Source organism: Microtus oregoni, unplaced genomic scaffold (genome assembly GCF_018167655.1).
Source record: "Microtus oregoni isolate MIOR12 unplaced genomic scaffold, Mior012 000020F_ref0000438, whole genome shotgun sequence".
NCBI classification, from domain to species: domain Eukaryota; kingdom Metazoa; phylum Chordata; class Mammalia; order Rodentia; family Cricetidae; genus Microtus; species Microtus oregoni.
Window position 1 is genome coordinate 3,367,815 of NW_024543079.1, and position 26,279 is coordinate 3,394,093.

Consider the following 26,279-nt stretch of genomic DNA (forward strand, 5'->3'; position numbering starts at 1 on the left):
TAGGTGTGCACCATCATGTCTGGCTTTTACACAGATGCTAGTGACATGACCTCAGATCCTCATATTTCCTTCACAAGCATCTCTCACCCAGGGAGGCGTCTCCCCAACCCCAGATGTAACAAGTCTTTATGATCATACTCACACCTGATTCCCCTCCTTTTCACAGCTCCCCCTACCATGATTCCTTACAGTTTCCTGAAGATGAGGGGCTAGCCTCTAGGCTCTGCTTGCTGTTCCTGCTGGGTCTCAGGCTCCTGCTTTTCTGGCCTTTTCAGACATAAAAATGTTGGTGCTAGCTGGTACCTTTCACCTGATGTTTACTGCTCTCAGCATTGTGCCCAGAACACACCAAACATTCAGGGTGAGGTTTCTCTCAAGCTAGAATCCAAAGTGTTTACTGCATTCCTTCCTTCCTTCTTTCCTTCCTTCCTTCCTTCCTTCCTTCCTTCCTTCCTTCCTTCCCTCATCTGGCTGACATTCACTTGCTGGTAGTATTCCTGCACAGAGGTCACAAGGTTCCCACAGGCCACTGGCAGCATCTTAGAAGTAACAGGTGGTGTGGTACGGACTTGAGTTCTGACATCAGGGTGGCCAAGTTCTGGTCATAGAGGTAGGCGCATAAGAGACTTCTGGATTCCTTCTTTGAGTACCAGACTCTCTTTCTCAGAATTTTCTTTTTCTTTCTTTCTTTCTTTCTTTCTTTCAAAAAAATTTTTTTTGAGACAGGGTTTTTCTGTGTAGCACTGACTCTCCTGGAACTCACTCTGTAGACCAGGCTGGCTTCAAACTCGGAGATCCGCCTGCCTCTGCCTCCCGAGTGCTGGGATTAAAGGAATGTACCATCATCATCGGCTCTCTTCTCTTTCATCTTCTTCTCCTCCTCCTCTTCTTCCTTCTCTTTCTCATCCTCTTCCTCTTCTTTTTCTCATCTTTTCCTCTGCTTCCTCTTCTTCTTTTTGAGAAAGCTTTTATTTTTTGTTTTCTGGGCACTGGTGTTTTGTTTGCATGCATGTCCGTGTGAGAGCATCAGACTCCCCAGAACTGGAGTTACAGACAGTTGTGACTGTCATGTGGGTGCTGGGAATTGAACCCAAGTCCTCTGGAAGAGCAGCCAAAACTCTTAACTGCTGCATCATCTCTCCAGCCTGATTTTGTTGTTTCCCCCCCCCCCCCCCCGAAACAGCATCTCTCTGTGTAGCTCTGGCTGTCCTGGAACTTGGTCTGTAGACCAGACTGGCTTTGAACTCACACTAGAAGCTGGATTCCCCACATCTGGGTCCCCTATGCCTGTCTTTTGCCTGCCTGGCATGACAGAAACATAAGCTTCTGTAGCTTTATTTTATTGAGACTGGATCCCACATTGCCTTAACTTGCTATGTGGTGAGGATGACTCTTGAGCATCTCTCCTCTACCTCCCAAGCAGAGGCCTGCACCAGCATATTCTCTCTCTCTCTCTCTCTCTCTCTCTCTCTCTCTCCCTCTCTGAGACAGAGTCTTACTGTACAGCCCAGATGGTCTTGAACTCACGGCAATTCCCTTGTCTCAGCATCTTGAGTACTGGGATTTAGGGCATGTGCCATCACGCCCAGCATAAGCTTCTATTTGAAAAAAAAAATGGTTACTATCTCTGATTGCGCATTAGCAAGCTTACGTCCCAACTGCCAGAGAGACACAGTTCAGGTTTCTTCAGAGCCCCTTCTCACCTGTGAAACAGGGATGTTCATGACCCCACGAAGGGAAGAGGGGACAAATCCGATGCATGTCTCAGTCACGCCTGGTGCATGGCGAGGCTCAGAAACACCGATGACGGGGCTGGTGTGACAGAGGGGCTGGGAACAGTCCCAGCACAGCCCCAAAGAAGAAGAAAACGACAACGACTGTCTCTCAACTGCTCTTTCGATAAAGACTCCGGGAAACGGTTTGCCTTCGAAATTTGTGAGCCAGCTGCTGCACAAGCAGCATTTGGAGAGGGTGTGGCAATTTGTGTGGAACAAACTGTTGGCCCTCATCAAAGTTGCCACGGAGCACTGCTGGGAATCTGGGTTTGCACTTGGCAGCCCTGTTTTCGATCTCTAGATCCAGGAAACACACAGGGATGAGGGGAGCCAGACTTGTAAACGTGTACCCCTGCATCTGCTGAAGCCATCTGGTGGGCCCACTGCAGAATTCAAGATGCACATGGTTCAAATTCAAGAATTCTTCCCTCCCTTGGAAAGTGGTGTGCTGATCAGTACTCCTGACGATTGTCTGTGTTTTTAAAAAGGAGAGAAGCGGGGCGGTGGCTCAGTAAACAGAGTGCCTGTCCGGCATGCACAATGCCTCAGGTTGCATCCCTAGTACCGCGTCCCAAACCAGGTGTGGTGGTGCATGTCTGTAATCCAGCACTTGGGAAAGTGGAAGCAGCAGGATCAGAAGTTGAAGGTCATCCTTGGTATGAACTGGGTTTGAGGCTAGCCTGGGGTATCTGGGACCTTCTTTCGGAAAAAAGGAGGGGGACAGGTAGATGATGACGGTGCTTCTTTGGAAGATGAGAGTGGCCATATGGTGTGTTATTAATAACCGTGCTGACACAGCAGGCCTGACCTGGGGTTGACTCTACAAACCCTGGCTTGTTATCTTTACCCTGGAACAGAGGATTCAGCTCATCTAAGTGGGGAGCAATTGAGGAAGAGAAGGCTCGCCAATTAAAGTGCTGTAGCTACAGATCAAGGATACTGCCCTTGATTAACTTAAGAAACAAGGACATTTTAAAAAATTATAATACAAAAGGTTCAGAGACGGCACTTCTGTAGTTCATTAATTCAGGAAGTCAGAGACACTGAAGATAACAATTTCTTCCCCATCCGTCTTCTTGCATCTGACCCATTGCACATTCAGCAATGTTCTTCCTTGTGGTCTCAAGAGGGCTGCCATACCTCCAGCCATCATGTCCTCACCCAATTAGAATAGCTCATAGTCAAGGTAGGACTGGGCAGCAGTCTAAGCACTTTGGATCTCACAAGCATTTTAATCCATGCAACAGCTCTGTGAGGTAAGAGACTCCTATTGGCCCAGATCGGAACCTTGAGGCTTCAAGATGTTAAGAGATTTGCACAAAGTCACTCAGTTAGGAAGTAGTAGTGCTGGACTTTGAACCCAGGTAGCTGATCTCTAGATCAAGCACCCCCAAAGGCTAGGAAAGAAGGCAGGTATGAATGGAGGCAGTAGGCATTTCCCTTCTTCCTCCAACAAGTGTTTGCACTAATAGGATTTGACAGAGCATGGGACCCTGATTTACTCTGAAATTCCTCGGTTGTCATGTGGCAAAACTTTCCATGGAGAGAGGCAACAGCCTTGTCTACTCATGCCATAGGGAGCCCATGACAGACCAAAGTATGGAAACCACCAAAGTCCAATTTGGTGAATCAATGAATTTTACAGGGGTCACTTACAGGAGCAAAAATGATTCAAACACATCACCAGAGTCCACCCCAGCATGGGTGACAGCTCACAAAACTGGGGACCTGGAGCACACTGCACTGCCTGCCGGCAGTCCACAGGCTACAGAGCATCCTTTCTAGGCGCCTTGGTTGTCTAAACCTCTTCTTTGGAGCCCAGCTGGTTTTGCTTCTTCCAGACAGTGGATTTGGTCTCAATCTTTGTACTTTTCTCCTCTGAGAGTCTTCTTTGCAGTTCAGCTTCAGTTTGTCTTGAGGGACTCTCTCGGCTTTTAATCCTGGGGCAGGGAAGGGCCTAGTGAACCTGGTGGGTTTCAGGAACTTCCTGAAGCTATTTGGAGTTGTTTGCCTTGAAATTTAAAGAGCTTCTCTTTATGGAAACTGCCATATAGCAGTGATGATCCTATTACATCTTGAAAGAGATTTCCCAGGGACACCTGTGTCCATCAGGAAGGCTTCTCTGGAGCAGTTTCTACCGAGACGAAGGGAGTAGCCTAACCTAACCGTATGACTCTCTGGGACAGAGTCAAGCTTTAGCCTGAAGCAGGCAAGCTGAGTCTACGTGACCAGCATGGAGCTGAGAGTGGTACAGCTGTCTCTCCAGTTTCCAGGGCAGAGAGACCTCTCCTCCTCTCTTCAACAAACTGTTTAAAGAAGAGTGGGAAAGATTTCCACTTATCCCGCACACGGTCATACTTAGGAAATGACCAGTCCTAGTTCAGAAACCCGTGAATTCACTCCTGGTCTATTTGGGATGGGGTACAAGGCTCAGCCCTGGTTTTGCTTTTTCCTTAAAATTTATTATCATTGTGTGTGTGTGTGTGTGTGTGTGTGCGAGAAAGAGAGAGAGAGAGAGAGAGAGAGAGAGAGAGAGAGAATATAAATGTGCCTGTGGAGACCAGGCCACATGGAATTTGGTTTTCTTCCTTCTACCTTTCTGTGGGTTCTGGGGATCAAACTCAGGTAGTCAGACTTGGCAAGCATCATTGCCTTTTGAGCTGTGTCCTCAGTTCCTGATTTTCTTTGCTTGTTCCTAGAGAGCCCCAATTGTTAATTATCATTTCAATTTTCTATCATCCCTATATCCAAAGAGTCTGGAATGTTAAGTTGGGAGTGTAGCCCCCAGCCCCCGGGTCTGAGAGTTGTATTGGTCTGGACTCCAAATCCCACAGAGTATTTAAGTGAATTCCCAAAAGAGGATCACGTGGTCCCTTTTTCTTCCTCCTGGTTCCCCCTCGGGGCCACCGAGAGTGCAGGACTCCCATTAAACCTGGATATTTCTTAATTTGGCTTGTTTTGATTTGGCCAGCTGAATTTGGCTGGCTCAATGTTGTTGTCAGCTAAGGAGCAATGATTTCAAGTCAGGGGCCACTAAACTCAGAAAGGTGCTGTGTCTCCCTAAGGATGGAAACAGTGCTATGCCAGGAAAGTTCCGGGACAAGAGGCTAATGGCCTTTCAGTGACACTCAGCTCCATGACGCATACCCGATGGGCTTACCAATTCACAGCTGCACACCCAGGATACCTTGCTCATCCAAGGCCCACATCAAATGTCACAGTGCCCAAGGCCCCAAAGGAACAGGGCCATGGATGGTAGCAGCTACCACACTGTCCTCTATCCTAGGACAAACGGTAGTTTTACTCCATCTCTAGGCATCTTGAAGGGGGCTAAAAAGGCAATAATGGTCCTGCCCGAGGTGATGACAGTCCAGAGGGGCTATTATATGAAACAGGGACTGAGTCCACAGGAGACAATAGATCTGTGACCAGGTAGGATTGAACCTACGTTGAGACAGGGGCTAGGTCAAGAGGGCAGTTGACACACGCAGGATTAATTACAAACGGAGGTAGACTTTCTAGGCAGTTACAAACAATTCCCAGGGATTATGGCCCAGCCTTGTTCTGGTCCCTAAGAACTGGTCGTATTGTTCTTCCCATTGTATGGAGGTAAACCGAGGAGCTTTAAGCGGGGGGGGGGGGGGGGGGGGGGGGGGGGGGTAGGGGAGGTGGATACCAACCAAGGTCACCAGTGAGGGGCTGCCCTTTGACGGTGCACACTTTGCTGTAAGAGGAGTGAGCAGGTTAGATGAGCTCACGTTAGACTGCAACATCAAGGTCACACGGAGCAGTCGGCTGGAAGTGGAGTTCTCACGGCCTCATCTCGGGTGGGATACGGGCTACACCCTGCACCGGTCACCTGAGTGGGCACCTTTGCTGGGGATGGGGTGAGCCGAGAGAGCAGGCGCAGAGATCCGACAGAAAGAGAAACAGAAGAACGGAAAAAGATGCAGTCAGGGTTTTTCTTCCAAGGTCGCCTCAGGCCCAGGATACAGGCGGCTGGGCGGGACGTCGAAGGGTTCTTCTGGGCGTCCCGCGAAGCGCGTGGTGGTTGCTAGTTCGGTCCCCAGGGGCGTTCCCTACGCGTGGGTGCCGCGAGAACTCGGAGCTGCTTAGTGGGTCTTGGTCTTTACTCAGCAGAACTACGACTCCGGTTAGTCAGGGCAACGAGTCTACAGCCCCGAACTCCGACTGTGCGGCGCGCGCACGAACCTGCTCTTGTCCGACGCTCCCTGGCAGCTGTGTTGAAGCTCCGCCCAGTCCCCACTAGGACCCGCCCAGCCCCCCCATTACCTCCCCTACTTCAAACACATCCATTCTCCATTAGTTCCCCCCCCAAAAAGTCCCACCCCTGCCCAGTCTGTCCATTTTTATCAGGCCCCGCCCACTCCACGGAAGACCCCGCCCACCCCACACACTCTCTAGCAAAGCCCCGCCCCACTCCGCCCTCCTGCCCCTGGGCTCCACCCAGGCCCCGCCCCCGCTCCGCCTGCCCCGGGCCCGCTGAGCGGCGCCTGTCCGGGATGCGGAGCCCGGACGCCTGAGCCGCGGCGCGACCTCGGCGCGGGAAGTTCGGGCGCCGCGAGGCGATGGAGACGCCCGGCAGTGGTGGCGGCGACGGCGGCGGGGACCCAGGCGGGGACGGTGTGCAGCCCGACTCCCGCGGCCCCGGCTCCGGGCCGTGCGCGGCCGCCCGCGAGTCGGAGCGGCAGCTGCGCCTCCGTCTGTGCGTGCTCAACGAGATTCTGGGCACCGAGCGCGACTACGTGGGCACCTTGCGCTTCCTACAGTCGGTGAGCTCCCGCCACCTGTGGCCGGCCGGCCGGCCCGCGCCGCGCTTTTGTCTGTGGTTCCCCGCCTTGCGCATAGTTTGAAAATGGTTACATCCGCGCGGCCGCTGCCCGGGGCCCCGTTGGGGGTCGGTGTGGGGAGAAGCAGGGACAGGGCCCCCGCGCACCCTCGGCTGTATCGGGGACCTCTGGGCTTCGCAGCCGTGCCCCCAGCTCGAATTACACAGTCACAGCTTTAGACTGCAAAACAGCATCTGAGTGCGCCCTTGTACCACGCACCTTACACGGTTCTCAGCAGGCTGAGCCGTTATCGGGCTCATCAGTACCGCGCATATATTTTCCGATCTTTAAGACGGGGGAAGAGTTCTGCTCCAGGGAGGTCGAGTCCCTTGCTCTGGATTGCACAGCTTGACTAAGTGGGGTTGGATGCAGGGCGGTGACCTAGGGCAGCCCCTCGGGTGCTTTAAACTCGGGTGCTTAGCTGCTCTTGAGTCTCCAGTGAGAATGAGGAAGGGGCCACTTCCCTACTCTCCTAGGAAGTGAGAAAACTCGAGGGGGGGTGGGATGGGCTGGTCTTGGAGACCTGAGGGCTTTAATCTCCGTACCTCCTGCTGGGGCCGCTTTAACTCCGGTCTTAACCCCGCTTCAGGAAGGGACTGTGTGTGTGTGTGTGTGTGTGTGTGTGTGTGTGAGAGAGAGAGAGAGAGAGAGAGAGAGAGAGAGAGAGAGAGAGAGAGAGGAGAGACCCCAGAAAGGAGCATAGGGAGAGAGGGGAGAGAGACCCCTGAAAGGGGCATTCTGGGGTTCCCAGTGGCTTGAGGGCGCAGGGGAGTCTGTGTGAGGTCTAGGGTTCCCACTTAGGGAGTAGGGAATATCAAGGACGGGGGAGGAGCTGTGTAGAGGTATTGAAAGCCATTTGGCCCAAGGATCCTTCTGGAAAGGCCTGTGAGAATAACACAGGGTTGGCTTTCTTTCCCATCTCTTCCTTTCTCACAGCTCCCCGGCTTGAAGCTGGCAGTTTCTAAATGAGTGCTGTAGCCACTCTGGCATTGCTGAGCAGTGACAGATTCTAGGGAACTCCTCACTTCCCCCTCAGCAGTGGCTTAGCTTCTCAGCCTTAAAAAGAAACAGGAAATGTAAACCAGTTTTTATATTAACGGGGTGTGTGTGTGTGGGGGGGGGGAGATACACACTCCCCATGTTCGCCCCTGGCCATTGTGTTGGGTTAACTGCGGTTTTAAACTGTCCCCATGAAGAGTCTGGGGAAGCTAGGATAATGGAAATTGATCGGAGTCCACATTCTTAGAATTAAAGAAACCAAAAGAAGTTTCTCGGGCTTTTGTGCCATCCTCAGGACACCTGTTTGTCGTTTGTAGACAGTGAGTTTTGCTTGGGTGTGACAGGGTATTCTGAGACGGACTTGGTGTTTCTTGGAGCGCTCCCGCCACCTATGCTGATCTCAGTTTCCCCACCTGTACAAGAGTAGGAGTCCCCAGGCTGCTTTTGTGCCTTGCCCTTACTTGAGTCTCCAAGCTAATGCCAGAAGCAGAGGGCTGATTGTGTAACCTGAGTAGCCTGCCTTGCCCTGGGAGCCCAGGAGGCTACCTCTGGCCTCTGGGGAATGGCCCTCAGGCAACCCAAGGCCATTTAGTCCTGGAAGCCTGGAGTGAGAGCTGCATGCTCCTTGTCACCCCGCTTTCCTTCACGCACCAGCACAGAGGGGCTGGCAGCCTCCTGGGGTTCTCTCCGCCCCAAGTTGTTAGCTTTTGTACACCCTGACAGGGGTTCCCTGGACTCCTGGCTTTCTGGGAGGGGCCAGTCTAGTCAACGGTGGCAAAATGGGCACTTTAAAAAGTCTAGAGCAAGAGCTGGCCAGATGGCTCAGTGAGTTAAAGGCACTTGCTCCTAAGTCTGAGGACCTGAATTTGATCCCCGAGACCCCACCATGACATACATATCCTTCCCCCAAATATATAAATGAGTAAATAGATAATATAATATAAAAAGATCCAGAGCTCCAAATTTGGAATCAGATTGCTTGGTGTGAGGTCTTTGGATCAGTGGCTTTAGGCATGTTGGATTGAAATCTTCAGTCCTTTATTCCCTTGTAAAATTGGAGAGAATAGATTTTGTTCTGTGGGCTTTTTAGGGTAGGTAAGTTGTGTAACTACTTAGAGCCCTCCGAGCAGTGCCTGCAGGCAGTTAGCTATGCAAATATCAACTGAAATTATGAGTTATAATTATGTGGTAATTACTCTTACAGGTGGGTAGGGTAGTAGGCTCAGCTGCTGGAGAACAAGGTGGATCACAGGAGGCTGCCTGGAGGAAGTGAGGTCTGAGTCTGCAGAAGCCTGGGGGACTTGCAACGAGTTTCCTTTTGACCTTTGAACTCTAGCCAAGGAAACCACTGGCTCTGTTCTGTTCTCATTCTGGGGCTTTGGGGCTCTTTAGTGTGTCCACTCTGGATTTGGGCTGCACCTAGGCCGTGGGCTGTATCCTTCCTTGTCTCCACAAGGTCCTAGGAGCTCTTTCTAGAGAATCAGAAAGAAGCAGGGTGTTTCGTGGAGATGTTGGTGCAGTCTCAGGTCACTTTGGAGGTTGAGTGACCGTGCAGGGATGGACAAAAGGCTTTGTGGCACAGAATGGGATCTTGACTTGGAACCTTTGAGATCCTGAGCTGTCTTGGGCAGTGCTGGTGGGGACAGTAACATGACAGGTGTCGTCTTGTAGGAGCTGACCCTTGTTGTTTACTGTGCAGCATTTTGCAAGAGGCAGCCAATTAACCTACCCCGAGAAAGGTGCTGTTGGTTCCCCACTGATAGATGAGGAAACTGAGGTGGCAGGTTGAAGTGAACTTCCTGGCTGCCCATGTCCTTTGTGCTAGCTTTGTTGATGGTGCAAAGGTTGAGTGTGGGGCTCTAGAGCGAGACGAACTTGTACCGTGCCTCAGTTTCTACATCTGTACTGTGGGTGTATTGTAGCACCTGTTTGACAGGGGTTTCATGAAACTTGAATGGGCCTGAAGTTAACTCCTACTGCATGACACACAGTAGGTGGTTGGAGACCCGATGATGGTGTTTGGGGCGAGGGTCCATGGAGTCTCTTCCCTAAAGGAAGGGGCTGAGTGAGTTTTTCACCCTGTTTTTGGTTGTTGGTTAGAGTCCTGGCATAATGGACAGAGAACTTTGACCTGGGGACTCCCCTTGGCTGAGGACAGAGACCTGTTATTTCCTGGTACCCGGAAGATCTTCTCAGAACCACCCTAGCTGGGGTCTTTGAAAGGAGCAAGGACTATGGGCACAGAGCTTCCAGAATGCATCTAGTGGTTCTGCTTTTTTGGCAGGGGGGGGGGGGGGAGACCAAAGATTTTCTCTCTGGAGTCTGCTCACCAAAACAAGAAATTGTGGTTTGCAAGTCACTCTGTGTTCCTAGCTCTGCCCCAGGGAGAAGGCCTGGGGTGCAGGGCACACTAGAGTCTGCAGCTATCCAGTCAGGATGACTAACTCCATGGCTTTGGGCATCTTCACGTGCTTGTGTCTGGAAAAGTAGGGAGCTGAGAAGTGTGGGCAGAGTAGGTCTGCTTTGGGGATGTAAGCAGTAATCATGGGGCTGGGGAGATGGCTCAATGGATAAAGCACTTGCCTTGCAGATGTGAGGACCAGGGTTCAGATCTCTAGAACCCACATAAAAGGTAGGCAGGTGTGACTGTCCGTCTGTAATCTTGGCACTTGGGAGGTGAAGCTGGGACCCTTAGGGCAACGGGGCTAGCTAGTGGGAAAGCCGTGGGTCTAGCTGGAGACCCTGCCTCAATACATAAGGGGGAGAGTGACCAAGGAAGACAACTGCCTTCAACTTTGGGTCTCCATAGTCATATGCACACATGTGCATGCTCATACATGCATATATGTGCACCTGCACACATGTGAACAGGCACCGCACAGGGAGCCTGAACCAGACAGAAGCCAATGAAATCCTTCAAAAATTTGTTTAGAAACGTATTACATTTGTTTATTTGTGTGTGTGTGTGTGTGTGTGTGTGTATGCCACAGTGCATGTGTGAAGGTCAGAATAGTGTGAGGTTTCTCCCCTATCATGTGAGTTCCAGGAATCAAACTCAGGTCTTCAGTCCTGGAAGCCTGTCTTACCAGCCCCCCAACTTCAATTTATTTGTTTTTGAGGTAATACCTCATGTAGCCCAAGCTGACAGCAGACCTGACGTGCAGTGGAGGATGACCTTGTGTTGTGTGATAAAACTTTGCTTGGGGAGACGAAACACACTCTTTTACACTCCCAGATAGGAAACCCATGACAGACTGAAGTATAGATACCACCAAGCCCAGCTTAGTGAGCCAATGAGTTTTATTGGGGTTACTTACAGGAATATGGGTGAGGGGTCACTTACAGGAGCAGGAATGACTCAAAGACAGCCACATCACCAAAGTCCACCCCAGCATGGGTGACAGCTCACCAAGTTGGGAACCTGGAGCACACTGTACAGCCTGCAGGCAGATTAACAGGCTGGAGAGCGCCCTTTCCAGGTGCCCCTGTTGGTCTACATCTCTTCCAGGCAGCTCAGCTGGTCCCTTCTTCCAAGCAGCTGGTCCAGCAGGGACTTTCAGGGAGTTTCTTGAAGCTACTTTTTTTTGTTGTTGTTTGCCTCCCTGCTTAGGGAGCTAGCCTGCAGGATGGAATGTTTTGATTTTGGAGACAGTGACACAACACTCCGCCCCTTCTCCCTGTCTTACTTCCTTCCCACCCCCCCTTTCCCCCAGTGATCCCTGAGCCTTGGAAGGGTGTCCATCTATGACTAAGAAGTAGGCCACCATGCCACAGTAACAGTCCCTTGCTCCTAGGAGCTTCATTGGTGGTTATGAGTTGAGACTGATAAATACATGATCTGTGGGTGTAAACACCCATATTTAGAAGGCAGGTTTAACAGGCACATCATATCCATCAGTAAAACCATAGAAGTTGCTCCCCCATTGAGACTTAGGACCGCCCCTAAATCCCAGGTTTTTGTCTTGGCTTACAGTACCAGATGTGAATGAACTCTTTCTTGTGCAGTGAGCCTTAAATCCAACTGCATGGTTCTGGTTGGTTTCACTCACGATAGCTGAACCACTGTTGCACAAGCAGGTGCATTCTGCCTGGCATGTCAGTATTTTAGCATGCAGGGTCCATAGCCAAGCAGGAATGATGGTGACAGTTCTCCACCAGCCGTCTGCAGTCAAAGCATGCACGTGGGGAGTTCTTAGCCATAGGGTCTTACATCTACGTTTGACATACAATCAACAACAGCAGCAATAGCCTTTATACTTTGTGGGGCCTCAGGAGCTTCCCTGGCTAAGAACTCAGGGAGGTAGCCCACCCCTGGGACTAGGGCTTTCATTTAGTCACTTCATGGCCTCTGAAAGTGTCCTTTAGAGTTATTTTTCTTTAATTAGCCCAGCCCCAGTAGGATTGCAGGATAGGTGGAAGTACCACTGGCTTTCCAAATCCGCAAAACACTCAGAGGCTACCATTATGTCATCTATAGAACAAAAGCCTTTTCCAGATGATGGACAGGACAAGGCAACATCCCCAGCCACCAACCCATAACAAACTGGGGTTACAAAGATAACCTTGGTGAAGCACTCTGGGAGTCTGCTGCCACCGGTTCTTATGGTCAGGTGACCCCAGAGATTCACAGCTAAGAAGATACTAAAGCCTAGCGTAAACACGGTCTAATATAGCACGGAAAGGTTCCATTCATTTGTATCAATTGCTTTCTCCACAGATCAGGATTGGGTACAGGGCATGGATAGGAGGCACTAACCTAATTAGCTCCCTGTAATCCTTAGGTCATTCTCTCTGAGCTGTTACATTTCCATATCCTGGAGTTCTTCCTCAAAGCCTACATTTCTCCACACCCAATAAACTCAGTGGGCCTGACTTAATTTGCTCAGACTTACTCAGGACCAAGAGGCCCTGCTCTCCCCTGCTGCACTTGCTGGCTCTCAGGGTGAGAGCTGCCCTGAGTTGGCCACATGCATGTTGTTGTATCTTGCTACTCCATCCGCCATATCTGGTGTTTGGGGGGAGTTCCTGACTGGGAAGCCATCTCCACCGCTAGCATAACCTTTTGCTGGAGGTGACTGTACCCTCCTTAGTCTGGGGGGATGATTACCCACTTCTGGGCCAGGCTTGATTGTCTTCACTTGTTCTGGTCTATCACAGATGTCCTCTGGTGAGTATGAATCTTGCCACATTTGTCTTCCAGTAACCCAGACAGACCTCTGTCTGCTTTACTTTTTTACTACATTGCTCTCTCAGTTTAAAAACTCTCTTTTCATTGTGGCATAAGCCACTGAGATCTGCCAGAGCCTTTCTTTATAAAGATCTTGCCCCATCAATGGACTCAGCAAAGACACTAAAGCCCACACCAGTCCCTGCTGGATCAGTCTCTTCTTTAACTCCTTTGTGAACACAGCTTTCTGGCCCAGTGAGCTGGGGTTCAAGCATGGCCTCTCTCCCCCAACCCGAGACAGGGTTTCTCTGTGTAGCCCTGGCTGTCCTAGAACTCTGTAATCCAAGCTGTCTTTGACATCAGAGATCTGCCTGCCTCTGCCTCTTGAGTGTTGGGAGTAAAGGCGTGAGTCACCACGTCCTGGCTTACAATTCCGCTTATTCCTAGTTCCTTCAGTAGCATGCCCCTCCTCTATGGTTCTGTAGTTCATGGTATTTATGGAGACCTTAGGTGGAGATAACCAAGTGTTCCTAAAGACACTCAAGGACTGATTTCCCTCTTAGTGTCTTAGGTTATGCAGCCTTTGCCTTAAGGAGGGATAGCAAGTTCCACTGCAGCCAGGCTGATCCTATGCATGCCCATGTCCCACAGCCTCACAAGCCAGACTGAAACAGGCTCTCCCTCTGCGTGTTTAAAAGGCTACCGTACATCCGGCCGGCTAAGTGCTGAATGCTTTCTGATCACACTGGCTTGCACTGGATCCTGGTTAACACACACATCTGCCTGCTGGATTACAGATTTCCCATTTTCTGATCACACTGGCTTGCATTGGATCCTGGTTAACACACACATCTGCATGCTGGATTACAGATTTTCCCTTTTTCTACTGAAGCTTGGACTTGAGGGGTATGTTTTATTGCTTTTACCAACTTCCATTCTCTTGTTTATCTAAGTCAGCTGTCAAATCAGAGGCTAACATGGCTAGCCACATCTCCCTTTTTTGTTGCAATTGCTCCTTTACACAGACACCCTTCTGCTTAGGTACCTTTCGGCTTCAGATGCATTTTTTACTCCATACAATAGAGGCCAGGCAACCTCTGCCACCTCTTGCCAACAGTCTCAATTCTTGTATGCGAATCCCAAAGATGGCCAGATTTCCTCTAAACTGTGTTCAGGTCATCTCCATGTTCACGTGGTAGACCCCACTCCTCCCATACCACATATATGAAGACTGCCATCCCATATATTGCTCCCACAGACACCCCTAACCTGATGGCTTGGCCTGAGTTGCCTGTCTCACTCACGAGAACCCTGCAAACTGTTGTCATAGCATAGAGGCACACTTTCACACATACAGGAAAGGACAACTCTCTTGGAATTTTCTCTGAGGATGCTCCCTCTTAGGCTGCCTCAGCCTCAGTTGTATGCCTCGATACCTGTAGCCAGGACTATACACTCAGCCCTCCCCAACTCGTCTTTGTCATGTCCCTGTTTGGGCACCAATTACATTGTGTGATAAAATGTTTTCCTGGGGAGATAAAAACACTCATCTACTCACCCCATGTAGAGAACTCAAAATAGACTAAAGCACGGATACCACCAAAGCCCAGCTTGGTGAACCCATGAGTTTTCTTGAGGTTACTTTCAGGAATATGGATGGTTGCTTACATGAGCAGGAATGCCTCAAAGACAGCTGTATCACCCAAGCCTTCCCCAGCATGGGTGACGGCTCATGACCCTGGGAACCTGGAGCAGACTGCACAGCCTGCAGGCAGCTCCACAGGTTGGGGAGTGTCCTTTCCAGGTGCCTTGGTTGGGCTAAATCTCTTTCAGGCAGCTGGGCTGGTCCAGAGTCTTCATTGCTTCTGGTTTTGCTTTTTCTGGCAGGATGGAGCCTAGTGAATCTGGTGAGCTTCAGGGACTTCTTGAAGCTCCTGTTTTGTTGATTCTCTGCTTAAGAAGCTTCCCTGAAAGGTTTTAATCTTGGAGGAGACTTATACAATTTTTGGTCCTCCTGTTTTCCCTTCTAAGTGCTGAGGTTACAGGTATTTGCCTGTATACACAACCCATGTATATATTGCTGGGATTGACCTCGGGACGTCTTGTATGCCAGGCAAGTACTCTACCCACTGAGCTGTTTAATTGCTTGTAGTATTGGAAATGCAACTCAAGGCCTTGCATATGCTAAGCAAGCATTCTACCACTGAACTGTATCTCTGGCCCCAGTGAGAACCCTGTGGTGATAACATCTCAGATGTCAAAGTTCTGTGGCCCCATTTCTCTGTTTTTGCAAGCAGAGTCCTGGACATTGACTACGTTTCTCAGAATGCAGGTATTTATGAGATGCCTGCTATGATTCAGACTATGAGCCAGGCCCTGGGAATGCAGCCGCCAACAGGGCACACGTGGCACTTGTCTCTCGGAGGATGGCTGCACCTGTGAATGAACGGCTTTTGCTCAGATATAGGAAGCTCATTCACCATTATCCGTACACTCTCCCTGGTAGCCCTGGATCCCTTCACATCAGGAGAGATGGATGGTGCTGGTGTTTCTGGCCTGGGAGACCTTGGGCAGGAGTAGAGAGAGTATTCCCTTGATCAGGCCAAGGAGCAGGCCCTACTGGGCTGTCTTCCTCGCTCAGGCGCTTTCCTCAGAAGGCTGTCTTTGGAGCAGTGGAGCCTGGCCAGCATCAGCCATTTGTCGATTGCTTTTGGTTTTCCTGGAAGATAGTTCTCAGGGTAGGATCCTGACAGAGGGTACTTACCTAAGCCAGTATGTAATGTCTCCTAGCCACTGAGCCAGGGTAGAACAGACCCTCACCCTGGTCTTTAGAAGTCTGCCAGATGGAGAGCAAGCTGAGGATCATGGGCTGAGTCTTTTGTTTACAGGTGAGATGCTATGATCTCTGTGAGAGGCAGTTCCCTGAAGTTAGTCACGGTTCTATCCGCAGATCCCTGGGGACTGTCAAACCCAGAACCAAGATCCCGGAGGAGCCAGCTGCTAAGAGGGCACTCTGTGCTGGTGTTCTGCTTAGTAGGGGCTACCATGTACATTGGGGAACAATTGCCAGTGTCATCTGTCACCAGTTAGATGCCAGAACAGTTTCTGCCCCATAGGACTATCAGGAAAGCCTCAGAGGTTGCCAGACGTCCCATGAGGGTGAAGCAAACAGAGTTTCCTGATAAGAACCCCTGGGCTGGTGGGCCCTTTCTGGCTTCTAGCTTATGGTTCCAACCTTTGGGTGTTCACATGCACTGGCAGCAGTATGGGAGCCCACATGCACATGTGTATGTGTGTGTTTAGGTGAGGCCTCTACCAGTGATGTGGCCCCTGTATTCTCTTTCCTAACAGGTAAGAGTGCTGACTCAGGGGCTGGGCCCATATTAGTACTCTGGTCCTGTGACCTTGAACTTAACCCAACACCTCTGTTTGCCGTCTGTGAAGTGTGGCTGCTTGGAGCCATTCCGGATTCCTTCTTGTACTGCATGACGCGATCTGATCTGGAGAAGGTGCCCCGTGCTCTGGATTCACGCTGGTGGCTGCAGACTCTGTTGTCCCCTTTGGAGAGGAAGGACCTCAAGCCTCCCTGTGCCCGAGCTGGGGAAGTTTAGTGTGCTTTCTCTACTCTTTCAAGGGCGGCTGGGCTCCTCCTTTGTCTTGTGGTCGGGCGCTCAATCTGAGTCTTTCGGTGGCCTAGTTCCTTCCCCAATGTGAAGCTGACAACGATCCCTTGACTCTGGGCCAGGGGTAGTCAGTCTTCTATCTATCTGTTCAAGGGAACAGTGTGGAGGACAAGGTGGCTGCTTCTGCTGAGAGCTTTTATTCCCATTTGGTCAGTGGACATAAGTACCTACTAAGTTGCACTGAGAGCTTTCATTCATGAATTCACTTCCCATTTGGTCAGCGGACACAGAGTACCTACTAGGTTCCAAGTATTGTGTTCTTTCTTGGTATATGACTAGGATGTGATGAACGGGTCCCTACCTCACAGAGTCCTCACAGAAAGAGAGCACTTGAAAATGACCAGTTGTTATAAGAGTGACAACAGGATGCCCTACTGTGCGCCAGGCACTCCAGGGTCGTCTCTGACCCTTTGCACATGCTCAGCTTCTGTAGACAGCACCGTAGCTGCCGTGCATATGAGGAAAGGAAGGCCCAGAGGGGTTTGAGAAGGTATTCAGGTCTGCAGCTGGGATGATGACACCTGAAATAAAATGAAGGTGACAGATATGACGGCACCTGCTCAAGTGAAGTGGCCAAGAAGGGCCTCTCTGGAGGTGGGAGGTGGGAGAGCTTCCAGAAGTGTGTTACGAGCAGCAGCGGGAGGTGCATGTGCAAAGGCCCTGGGGCATGGTGCGAACTGACTGGTTGACCGGTCAGAAGCTGAAGTGGTTGGAGGGGAGAAGATGGGGTGTAGTTGCTGTGGTGGGTTGGGGCCAGGTGGCTCAGACTGTGCATGCGTGTGTATGTGCGTACGCGTGTGTGAGTGATATGTGCATGTTTGTGTGCGTGTTGAACACTTTGGGTTCAGTGCAGATGTGAAGAACCTATAACCGTGTTCAGCAGCAGTGTGGTGGAAAGCAGCTTGTATGGAAGTCTCTGGAGCCTCCTCCTTCCTCTGGGTATCTATCTAGGAGGCAGGTGACACACTCCGCCTCCTCCAGGCAGACCCCTTTTGCCTGCAGGCTGCTGTGTTCCCCAGGGTGGCAAGGTCCCTGCTCCCCTCTGGGTCTGGCAGGTCACAGGGGTCATGAAGGAGGTACAGAGCTTGGGCTGTTTATAAGCAGCCTATAGGTGAGGTCTGCTGATGGCTGCCTTCTGAGCCCCTAAGCCAGGCTGTGTTGTTGTGTGTGATGACCCAGGCTTTCCTGTGATAGAGGAAGACGGCTTTGTTTTCTGCTCAGGAAGTTATTGCCTGATTAAAAACGGTCTGTTGGCACTTGGGGCCCCACCCTGCCCTCAGCCCTGTCATAGGTCCTCTGTGTGGGTCCTGAGCTCTCACCCCTGCCTGGCTTGGGGGAGGGGCTCTGGAGGCAGGAGGCTTGGTCAGGGCCTCAACTGTTTCTCAGGATCAAGGAATCCTCCTGCATGGGCTGCGGGCTGCTCCATGCCTTAGCCCCTCCTTCTCGATTGCTTCTCTTTAATTGAGATATGATTCATGCGCCATAACCCTCATCTTTCCCAAGCTTAAAGCCTTGTGGTTCTGAGTTTATTGGTGAAGTCGTGCAACCCTCATCTTAGGCTCCCCCCCGCCCCATGTCTCATTTGCCCTTTCTGAAATGCATGAGTCTCTTCACTTCCTCTGCGGAGTCTTCTCCTCCTAGACCCCACCTCCTTCACTGTTTTCAGGCCTTTGCTCACCCCTTCTCTCCCCTAGGTCCTGTCTGACCTCTCATCACCCCACCTCAGCCTTCCTGTATCTGCTTTTCTGGTGTGTTTTCCCCAGGGGCAGACACTCGGGGTGTTTTATTTAATGAGTGATGTCTTTCCCTTTCCCCAGGACGTTAACTGGGCCAGGATGGGGATATTCCTCTGTTTCATTCACTCCTCTCTGGCTTCTAGAATGCCACCTGGAGCGGAGCAGACGAACACTAAAGACTTGTTGAATGGAGAGCCTCGCCTTTTGATATACGTGTCTGTGTTACGTAACGTGATGGGTTTGGATTATGTAACTGCTAGCTAGTATTTTTGTATAGACTCTGGGAACCTGAGATTAAGACAGTCTAATGTTTTCTAATATAGCCAAAGATGCGTTGGTGTGTGCAGGCAGAGGGGATTTGGTGCCGAAGAATGTTCTACTATATGGTGTCCTGCTTAAGATCACAGGGTCCTGGGCCATTCCATCATAGTCAGACTGTCACTGCCTATCTCTGCCTGCGGGGCTGTGTGAACTAGGGCAAGGGGCCATCCCTCTCTGGGCCTTGATTTCCCTTGCCTGAAAACCAAGTTTGGGATGTTTTGGTCCGTGCATTGCTGTGGTCCTTTTCTTTGGGTCATGTTTCCCATTTCCTCTGTATCCCTTCTATTTGCACAAGGACAGAGGCTTGAGGTCAGCAGGACCTGCCGTAAGCTGGTGGCTCTCCTTGGCTTGGCACGCCGGACACAGAGCAGGTACCTGACAGGCATGGCTGCCAATGGATGAGAGGCTGGTCCCCAATTGCTGCTGCAAGCCAGCCTTAAGAATGAAAGGAGGAGTCTGTTTCTCAAGTACAGCAAAACGTCTCCCCTTTCTGTGCTGTGCCACCCAAAGGTGAAAGGGCAAGGAGGCTGCTGTTGTGGGTGGGGCTGCTTTTGTGGGCGGAGCCAGTGCTTCTCTCTGTTCCCTGCTGAGGCCACTTGTCAGGTCCCACAGAGATGCTATGTCCGTCATTGATAATGAGTTCCAGTAAGTTACGTGGCTTAAAAGAGCCCCTGTGTGTTTCCTAGGGTTTCTGTGGGTCAGAGGTCGGGTGTAGCATGCCGAAACTGCGGTCCAGGTGTCAGCCAGGGCTGGGGTGCCGTCCGAGACTGGGGAGGGAGGGGCTTAGTTTCAACAGTAGTTTATTACTACTGTTACTCTACTGTGTGAGGAGATGGCAGTGCACACAGGGCTTTGTATGTGGTGGGCAGCGTTCTACCACCGAGCTCAGCTACACCCTACCGTAGGGCAGACTCTATCTAGACAAGTGCTCTACCACTGAGTTACCTCTCCTTCCCCCCAGGAGAGTCTAAGCAAGTGCTCTACCGCTAAGCCAGTCATCAGCCCCTCACCCAGGGACTTTAGGTGGGTGCTCTACTGCTGACCCACACCCCTAGGCGATGACTGGGGGATTTCCAGCCTAGTTCTACCATGCCCCCAGGCTGTGCTCTGTGGGAGACTGTGGGCAGAATTCATGTTGCTGTTTTAGAGACCCGAGGTTCCACTTTCCCTGCTGGCTACAGTGATCAATGTCACACTTTCCCCTTGCACACTCCTGTCTAGCCCAGTACAGAATATTCAGTAGTTTCTGAAATATTGACTGACTGGGTTATAGGGCTGGAGGGATGAGCCTGTAGCCGTGCTCATGGTACCCTTCCATTGGGTACTTTAGACTCAGACCTGAGGGTAGTGTGGGGTGGCTGCCTGACTGTCCTCTTGCCCCCAGATACCATCTGTTCTTTCTCTGTGAGTTGGCATGGGTCAAGGAAGCCATTCTGCTGCATTAGTGTCTCAATATTGAGGCTTTTCCAGGCAACTTATCCTGTAGTGATTTCTGATGGAATTTTGCAGTGCTCAGAGAGTGTGCTGGGGACTCTCAACCTTTCGAACTGGATTGAAATTTGATCTGTGGCTCAGCATTGGCTGACTGGCTGAGCAACCCTTCCGAATGCATCAGAAGAGTGTATGTCCTCTCATGCTGGGCTGATGGTCTGAGGTGGTCATGAAATTGAGGTGCTTTTCTGGGTGTCTGCAGCTTTCCTGGTTTCAACACCACCTTCTCCGCTGCTCACCAAGAAGGCCGTGGTCTCCAGCAAGGATGGAGATGTCTCAGTTTTTATTTACTTTGTGCATTTTGTTCTGTGTGATGTGACTTTACACTTTTATTATTTTCTTGAAGAAGTGGTGACCCCTTAGTCACCCTGGAGCAGATTCTGTCCCCTCGCCACGCTCCTTGTCTTGAAGACTATTTTGTTGTTACTGTGAGCTGCCCCCCCTTTTTTTTTTTTGCTTTCTACTTCCTGCCCAGGCCTCTTCGTGTCTTTTTATCACCCTGTACATCTCTTACAGGCACCATACGGTTAGGCTGCTTTTTCAAATCCATTCTGACAGCCTCTGCTTTTTAACTAGGCCATTTAGCTCACATATGTTTATTTCTATGATTGACAGACAGGGTTGGTTTTAGATCCAGTGTCTTGCCACATCCTTCTGATTTGTCTGCTAGGCATAGTGACAATTACAAAGGGACAACCTTCCTCTCTCCTAGGCACCCTGCTGGAGGTGGAAGGAACGGACCTAGGAGGTGGGTCGAAGTCTACCTCCTCCGGGTGGCTGCCCCACCCCTTGCTTCAGTCGCTCTGCTCTGGCCCCATTAGCTGTCTTTTTGCTTACAATTTTGCTTCGTCCATTCTAGCCCGAGTCTTTCTTTTGCTGTTCCTTCTGTGGGGAGCACCACCACCTACTCTGCCTAGAGAGTGTCCCCACCTTGGCCTCTAGCTCCCTGTGTCCACATCACTGCATTCCCAGGGATTCACACATCCAAACAAGCCAACTGTTTACTCCTCAGACTCTCCAGGAGGTCCCTGGAAGCCACATCCTGTCTGTTCTGGCATGCCATTGGCATATCCCTGGGATCTGGCATAAAACAGGTACCCGTTGGTATTAAAGTAGGGAGTGGATGCATGAGAAGGGTTGGAAATGTTTTACCATGTCAAGGAAGCATCAGCACCCGTGATCTGTGGGAATGTACACCCCCATGAGGCTTCTTGGTCTCTCATTTTGTCACCACACCTGGATATCAGAGGGTCAGAGCTCTGTGCAGTTCTGGCTACCAGTTCGGGGTGGCAGCTGTTGTCTGGGAGGCTCATAGAATCACAGAGGAGTACCACGGCCAAGAGATGCATGCCAGAGGCCTGCATCCCAACCCTGCACAGCTGGTACACGTCCCATCATTATTATAACACAGGTGCTAGGACTTGAGCCCAGGTAGGCCTGTTCATGGGTCTCCACACAGGGTCTCTAGTTAACCTTTAGAGCTGCTTCCTTGCTTTTTCTGCTAGCCCCACCCTGAACACACACGGTCTTGTTACTACTTGGGTCCCTTTGAGAATGACTGTGGACTTGGAGTATATAAACTGGAGTCTCCCAAACAGGAACAATCCCAGGTAACCACAGCTCAGTGTACAAAGTTAGGAAATTTAATCTTGATACTGAATTCTCCACTCTGTAGTTAGTATCTTAAACTCCCCTATTTTCCCCAGTGTCCTGTTCTGGTAGCTTTAATTGTCAACTCTGCACAACCTAGGATTATCTTGAAATAGACTTTCAATTGAGGAATTGCCTAGGTCAACCTGGCCTGTAAGTGTTTCTGTGTGGGAATGTCTTGATTGAGGGTTGATATAGAAGGACCCAGCCCACTGTGGGCGCCACCATTCCCTAGGTGGTCCTGAACTGTGTAAGAAAGCTAGCTGAGAGTCTGGTGGTGCATGCCTTTCATCCCAGCGCTCAGAACTCTCTGAGTTCAAGGTCAGTCTGGCCTACAGAGCAAGTTCTGGGAACAGCCACTTATATAGAAAAACCTTGTCTAGGAAAACCAAAAAAAAAAAAAAAGAAGGAGGAGGAGGAGGAGGAGGAGGAGGAAGAGGAGGAGGAGGAGAAGAAGAAGAAGAAGAAGAAGAGGAAGAAGAAGAAGAAGAAGAAGAAGAGGAAGAAGAAGAAGAAGAAGAAGAAGAAGAAGAAGAAGAAAGGCTAGCTGAGGGCAAACCTGTCTACCAGCCTGCTAGCAGCACCCTCTCCCCCCCCTTGCTTCCTCATCTGTGAAGTGAGGTCCCTGGTTAGAGGTGATGCCATGTGGAAGAGCAAGCAGGTCTGCATTCAGGTGCCCTCCCTGACTTCCTTGAGTGATGGACTGGGACCTGGAATTGTAAGTCAGATGAACCCCTTCTCCCCCAGAGATGAAACTAGGATGCCTCCCCTTGGCATCCCCAGCCCGTCCTAGGCTGCTGTTTCTTCCTCTCCCCTTGGTGAGGTTTTCTTTGCGTGCTGGGGTGAAACCAGGCCTTCACACCCACGCTGTGAGTGCTCCCCCGAGTCCCGCTTTGGGAGATGAGAAGTCCCCACTGCGATGCGTCTCTGCTCACATTTGCCCTGGTGCTTTCCTCAGCTGCCTCTGTGACCTTTGGACCCGGGCTCTTGTGCTTCTGCTTTCTCAGCTGTGAAATGGGACCTCTGGTTTTGTCTCTTAGGGTCCTTCATATTAGCGACACATCTTTTGAGCCTTGCTGTTGGCTTGTTCATGGCTTGAACACTGGCTGCATCAGTGTAGGACAGATAGATGGACATCTGGCTCCCTGGTGGTGTTTTCTGCTGTGGGGCCAGCAGCATAGTAGCCAAGTGCCAGACCTGGACCTGGTTCCTGAATGCACATCCTGCACTGGCTAGCTGTACTTGAGATTGGCATTCCTGTTGTAGAATGGTTGAAGAATGGAGGTGGGTAGGCGGATCATCCCCTTCCCACAGCCAGGCCCCTGCTGCCTTTGCTTAGTCTCTGCTTCCCCTTCTTATGTAGATCATCTGCATCTGTTGGCGTGCCTGCCTCTTCTGCCCTAGACACAATGCAGTGTACTGCTATGAAGCACTCTTGGTCCCCAGGGCCCTTGATGGCCCTGATGAAAGACAGGGAGTTCTGAATCCTCACCATCCAGTTCAGATCCTGGCCACTTACTGGCTGTGTGACCAGTGGTTGCTGCTTTACCTGGTCCCCCCTTTCCAAAAGCGGTGATGCCTTGGACTGATGGGGTGTGGCCTATGGGGGGGGGACACCTGCAAGTCTTTTAGGGCGGTGTCTGCCACATAGTAAGCACCTGTGTATATTAGCTATAAATTATCATAGCAATAAGAGCAGGCTATACTAATAAAACACAAATTATGCTATATATAATACCAGTCTAATAAAGTTTGCATTGTTATTCAACCATTCCTCTTATATTGGACATGTGGGAAATTTTCAGTAATTCAGAGTTAGAAGCTGTAGTAGTTTGAATGTAATTGATCCCCATTAGCTCATGGGCACTATTAGGAGGTGTGGCCTTGTTGGAGTAGGTGTGGTGTTGGAGGAAGTGTGCCACTGTGGAGGCAGGCTTTGGGGTCTCATATATACTTAAGATACCACCTAGTTTCTCAGACTACTTCCTGTTGCCTGCAAGATGTAGGACTCTCAACTACTTCTCCAGCACCATGTCTGCTTGCATGCCGCCATGTCCTCCCATGACGATAATAGACTGAAACCTCTAAACTGTAAGCTGCCACCCCAATCAAATGTTTTCCTTGTAAGAGTTGCCATGGTCATGGTGTCTCTTCACAGCAATAGATACCCTAACTAAGACAGAAGCCATGTGTGTCTTTGAGTGTGTATGTGCACTTGAGTGTCTATACGTATGCATGTGTGCATAGGTTGGTCAGAGGACAACATTGGGTGTCCTTTTTCCGGTATTTTCCACTTCTTTTCCTTTTGAGACAGAGTCTCTCCCTGGCCTGTAACTTGCCCAGCAGGCTAGGCTGAAGATGCAGTGAACTCTAGGAATCCTCTTTATTCTGTCTCCCCAGTGCTGTGAAGCAGACTTGGACTTTGGCACCACTCCTAGGTTTATTTATTTATTTATTTATTTAATTTTTGAGACAAAGTCTCTCTAAGTTTCTGCTGTCCTGGAACTCACTCTGTAGACCAGGCTGACCTAGAACTTAGAAAGGTCCACCTGCCTCTGTCTCTAAGAGTGCTGGCATTAAAGCACTCGCTGGCTTCACACTTAGCTTTTGAAACATGGTTTTAGGGTTAAACTCAGGCCCTGATGCTTGCAAGGCAAGCTCATTACCAGCTGGGCCAGCTCGCCAGCCCATGTCGGCTCTTCAACAGTTTTGTACGACACCGGGGCATACAATTGGCCCTGGAACACTGAAATCTTAGGATGAGGTCAGGGCTAACTGAGGCAGAGAGAACACCATCCATGATCTCCCATTCCCAGGAAGGGAAACTGAGGTACCCAGCCAGTTGATGGCTGAGATAGTGTCAGCTTTAACCCTCCCTCCAGTTGCTCTTGAGCACCAAGTGGGTGTGGCAGGAGATGGGGGGTGGGGGCCTCTCTGGATGAGTTGGATGCACTGGCACTGTGTGTCTGGGAAATGCAGTGTCTTTGATTTCAGTGACCAGGACAGGGGAGGTGGCCTGTGTTTCTTGCAGGAAGTCACTGTTGGGGTCAGGTTTCAGCTGAGACTGAGGAGCTGCTATGATCAAAATAGAGCCCCTTCCTTGTCCTCCATAATTAGAATACAGGCTGCAAACTGGACCTCTTCGGGCCAGATCAGACCCGTAAGTGGGTGTTGTGGGCCTGCGTCGTGTTTTAGAGTTTTCTTGTTAGTTGCCAACTTTGATTTTTTTAAAAATCTGGTCAGTGGAGGTGCACACCTTTAATCCCAGCCCTTGGGAGACAGAGGCAGGCAGATCACTGAGTTCCAGGCCATTCTGATTTACAGAGCAGCTTCCAGGACAGCCAGGGCTACACAGAGGAACCATGTCTCGGGAGAGGTGGGTATCTAGTTCAGATTCCTGCAGGCAGCCCTGGCCACAGGCTTTAGTTTACCATAGTCTTCACCTTTTCCTATGCTCTGCCAACACCAAAAACAGCATCTATGTTGGCTACCATTGCATTTACACTGTTTTTTTTTTTTTAAATAATTGACTAGTTAAGAGGATAAAGGAGCATTTCTTCTAACATGCTCCTATTGCAGGAGAGAGGTTATTTTGAAGGATCCTCCCTTTGTCTGTTTGTGCTGGGCCATGGGTATTTGAGTTGGAGGTGTCTGCCAGCTCTTGGGTGGTCCTCCTCTTTCTCTGAGGGGAGAAGGTTGTCTCCAGAGGGTCTGGTCCTTCCTGTGGCCTGTGGGCAGTCTCTTTAGCGATGTCAGCTGTCGCATAGGCTGCTCCCATCTCCATCTATCCACCTACTGCTCTGTGCTCCTTTGGGAGGGCCCCGTAGAGACTCCTATGAGGAACCGAGGAGTCTGTGTCCCTGTTCCCCTACCCCTGCCCCCATGTGACGACCCCTCATTTGCCATCAGATCTTCCTGCCTTTACATCTAAACTGGCTCTATTGCTCTTGGTTCTCCTTAGTCCAGTGTTTTTGAAACAGTAGCCACCGGCAAAAGTTAGCTGGCTATCAGGATTCTTTGGTGGCAAGTGACAGAAAAGCCCATCTCAGCTGGGCAGTGAGAGCACACACCTTTAACCCCGAAACTCAGGAGGCAGAGGCAGGCAGATGTTTTGAGTTCGAGGCCAGCCTGGTTTACAGAATAAGTTTCAGGATGGCTACACAGAGAAACCTGTCTCGAAAAACAAAAACAAAAAAACAAATCCCAACTGGCTTCAGTAAGAGCAAGAACTGGGGGCTAGCAAGATGGCTTAGCAGGTAAAGGTGCTTGTGCCTCCAATGGTTGGAGTTTGATCTCTGGGACCTCTGTATTGGAAGGAAAGAATTGACTCCTGCAACTGCGTGCACATATATATTCTCTCTCTCTAATATACATATACACTCACATACATGTGTGTATGTATGCATACACATATATGTATGTATATAAAATTAAAAATATTAAATGGCGTGCAGTGGTGTGCATCTTTAATCATAGCATTCTGGAAGTCTGGTCTGCAGTGAGTTCCAGGAGAGTCAGGGTTGCATAGTGAGAACCTGTCTCGAAAACAAAACCAAAACCAAAAAAACCAAATAGTAGCTACAACAACAAAATCCAGCAATTGAGAG

General features: G+C 50.4%; 1 protein-coding gene across 1 annotated transcript in view; it reads left to right on the forward strand.

Annotated features, from left to right (window-relative positions):
• Positions 1-6,267: 6,267 nt before the first annotated feature.
• Prex1 (phosphatidylinositol-3,4,5-trisphosphate dependent Rac exchange factor 1) overlaps positions 6,268-26,279 on the forward strand; it is a 155,677-nt gene continuing 135,665 nt past the window's right edge. The window contains exon 1 of the mRNA XM_041670450.1: positions 6,268-6,568. Within this exon, the coding sequence (XP_041526384.1) occupies positions 6,365-6,568 (204 nt within the window). The 5' untranslated portion in view covers positions 6,268-6,364. The remainder of the gene's footprint in view (positions 6,569-26,279) is intronic.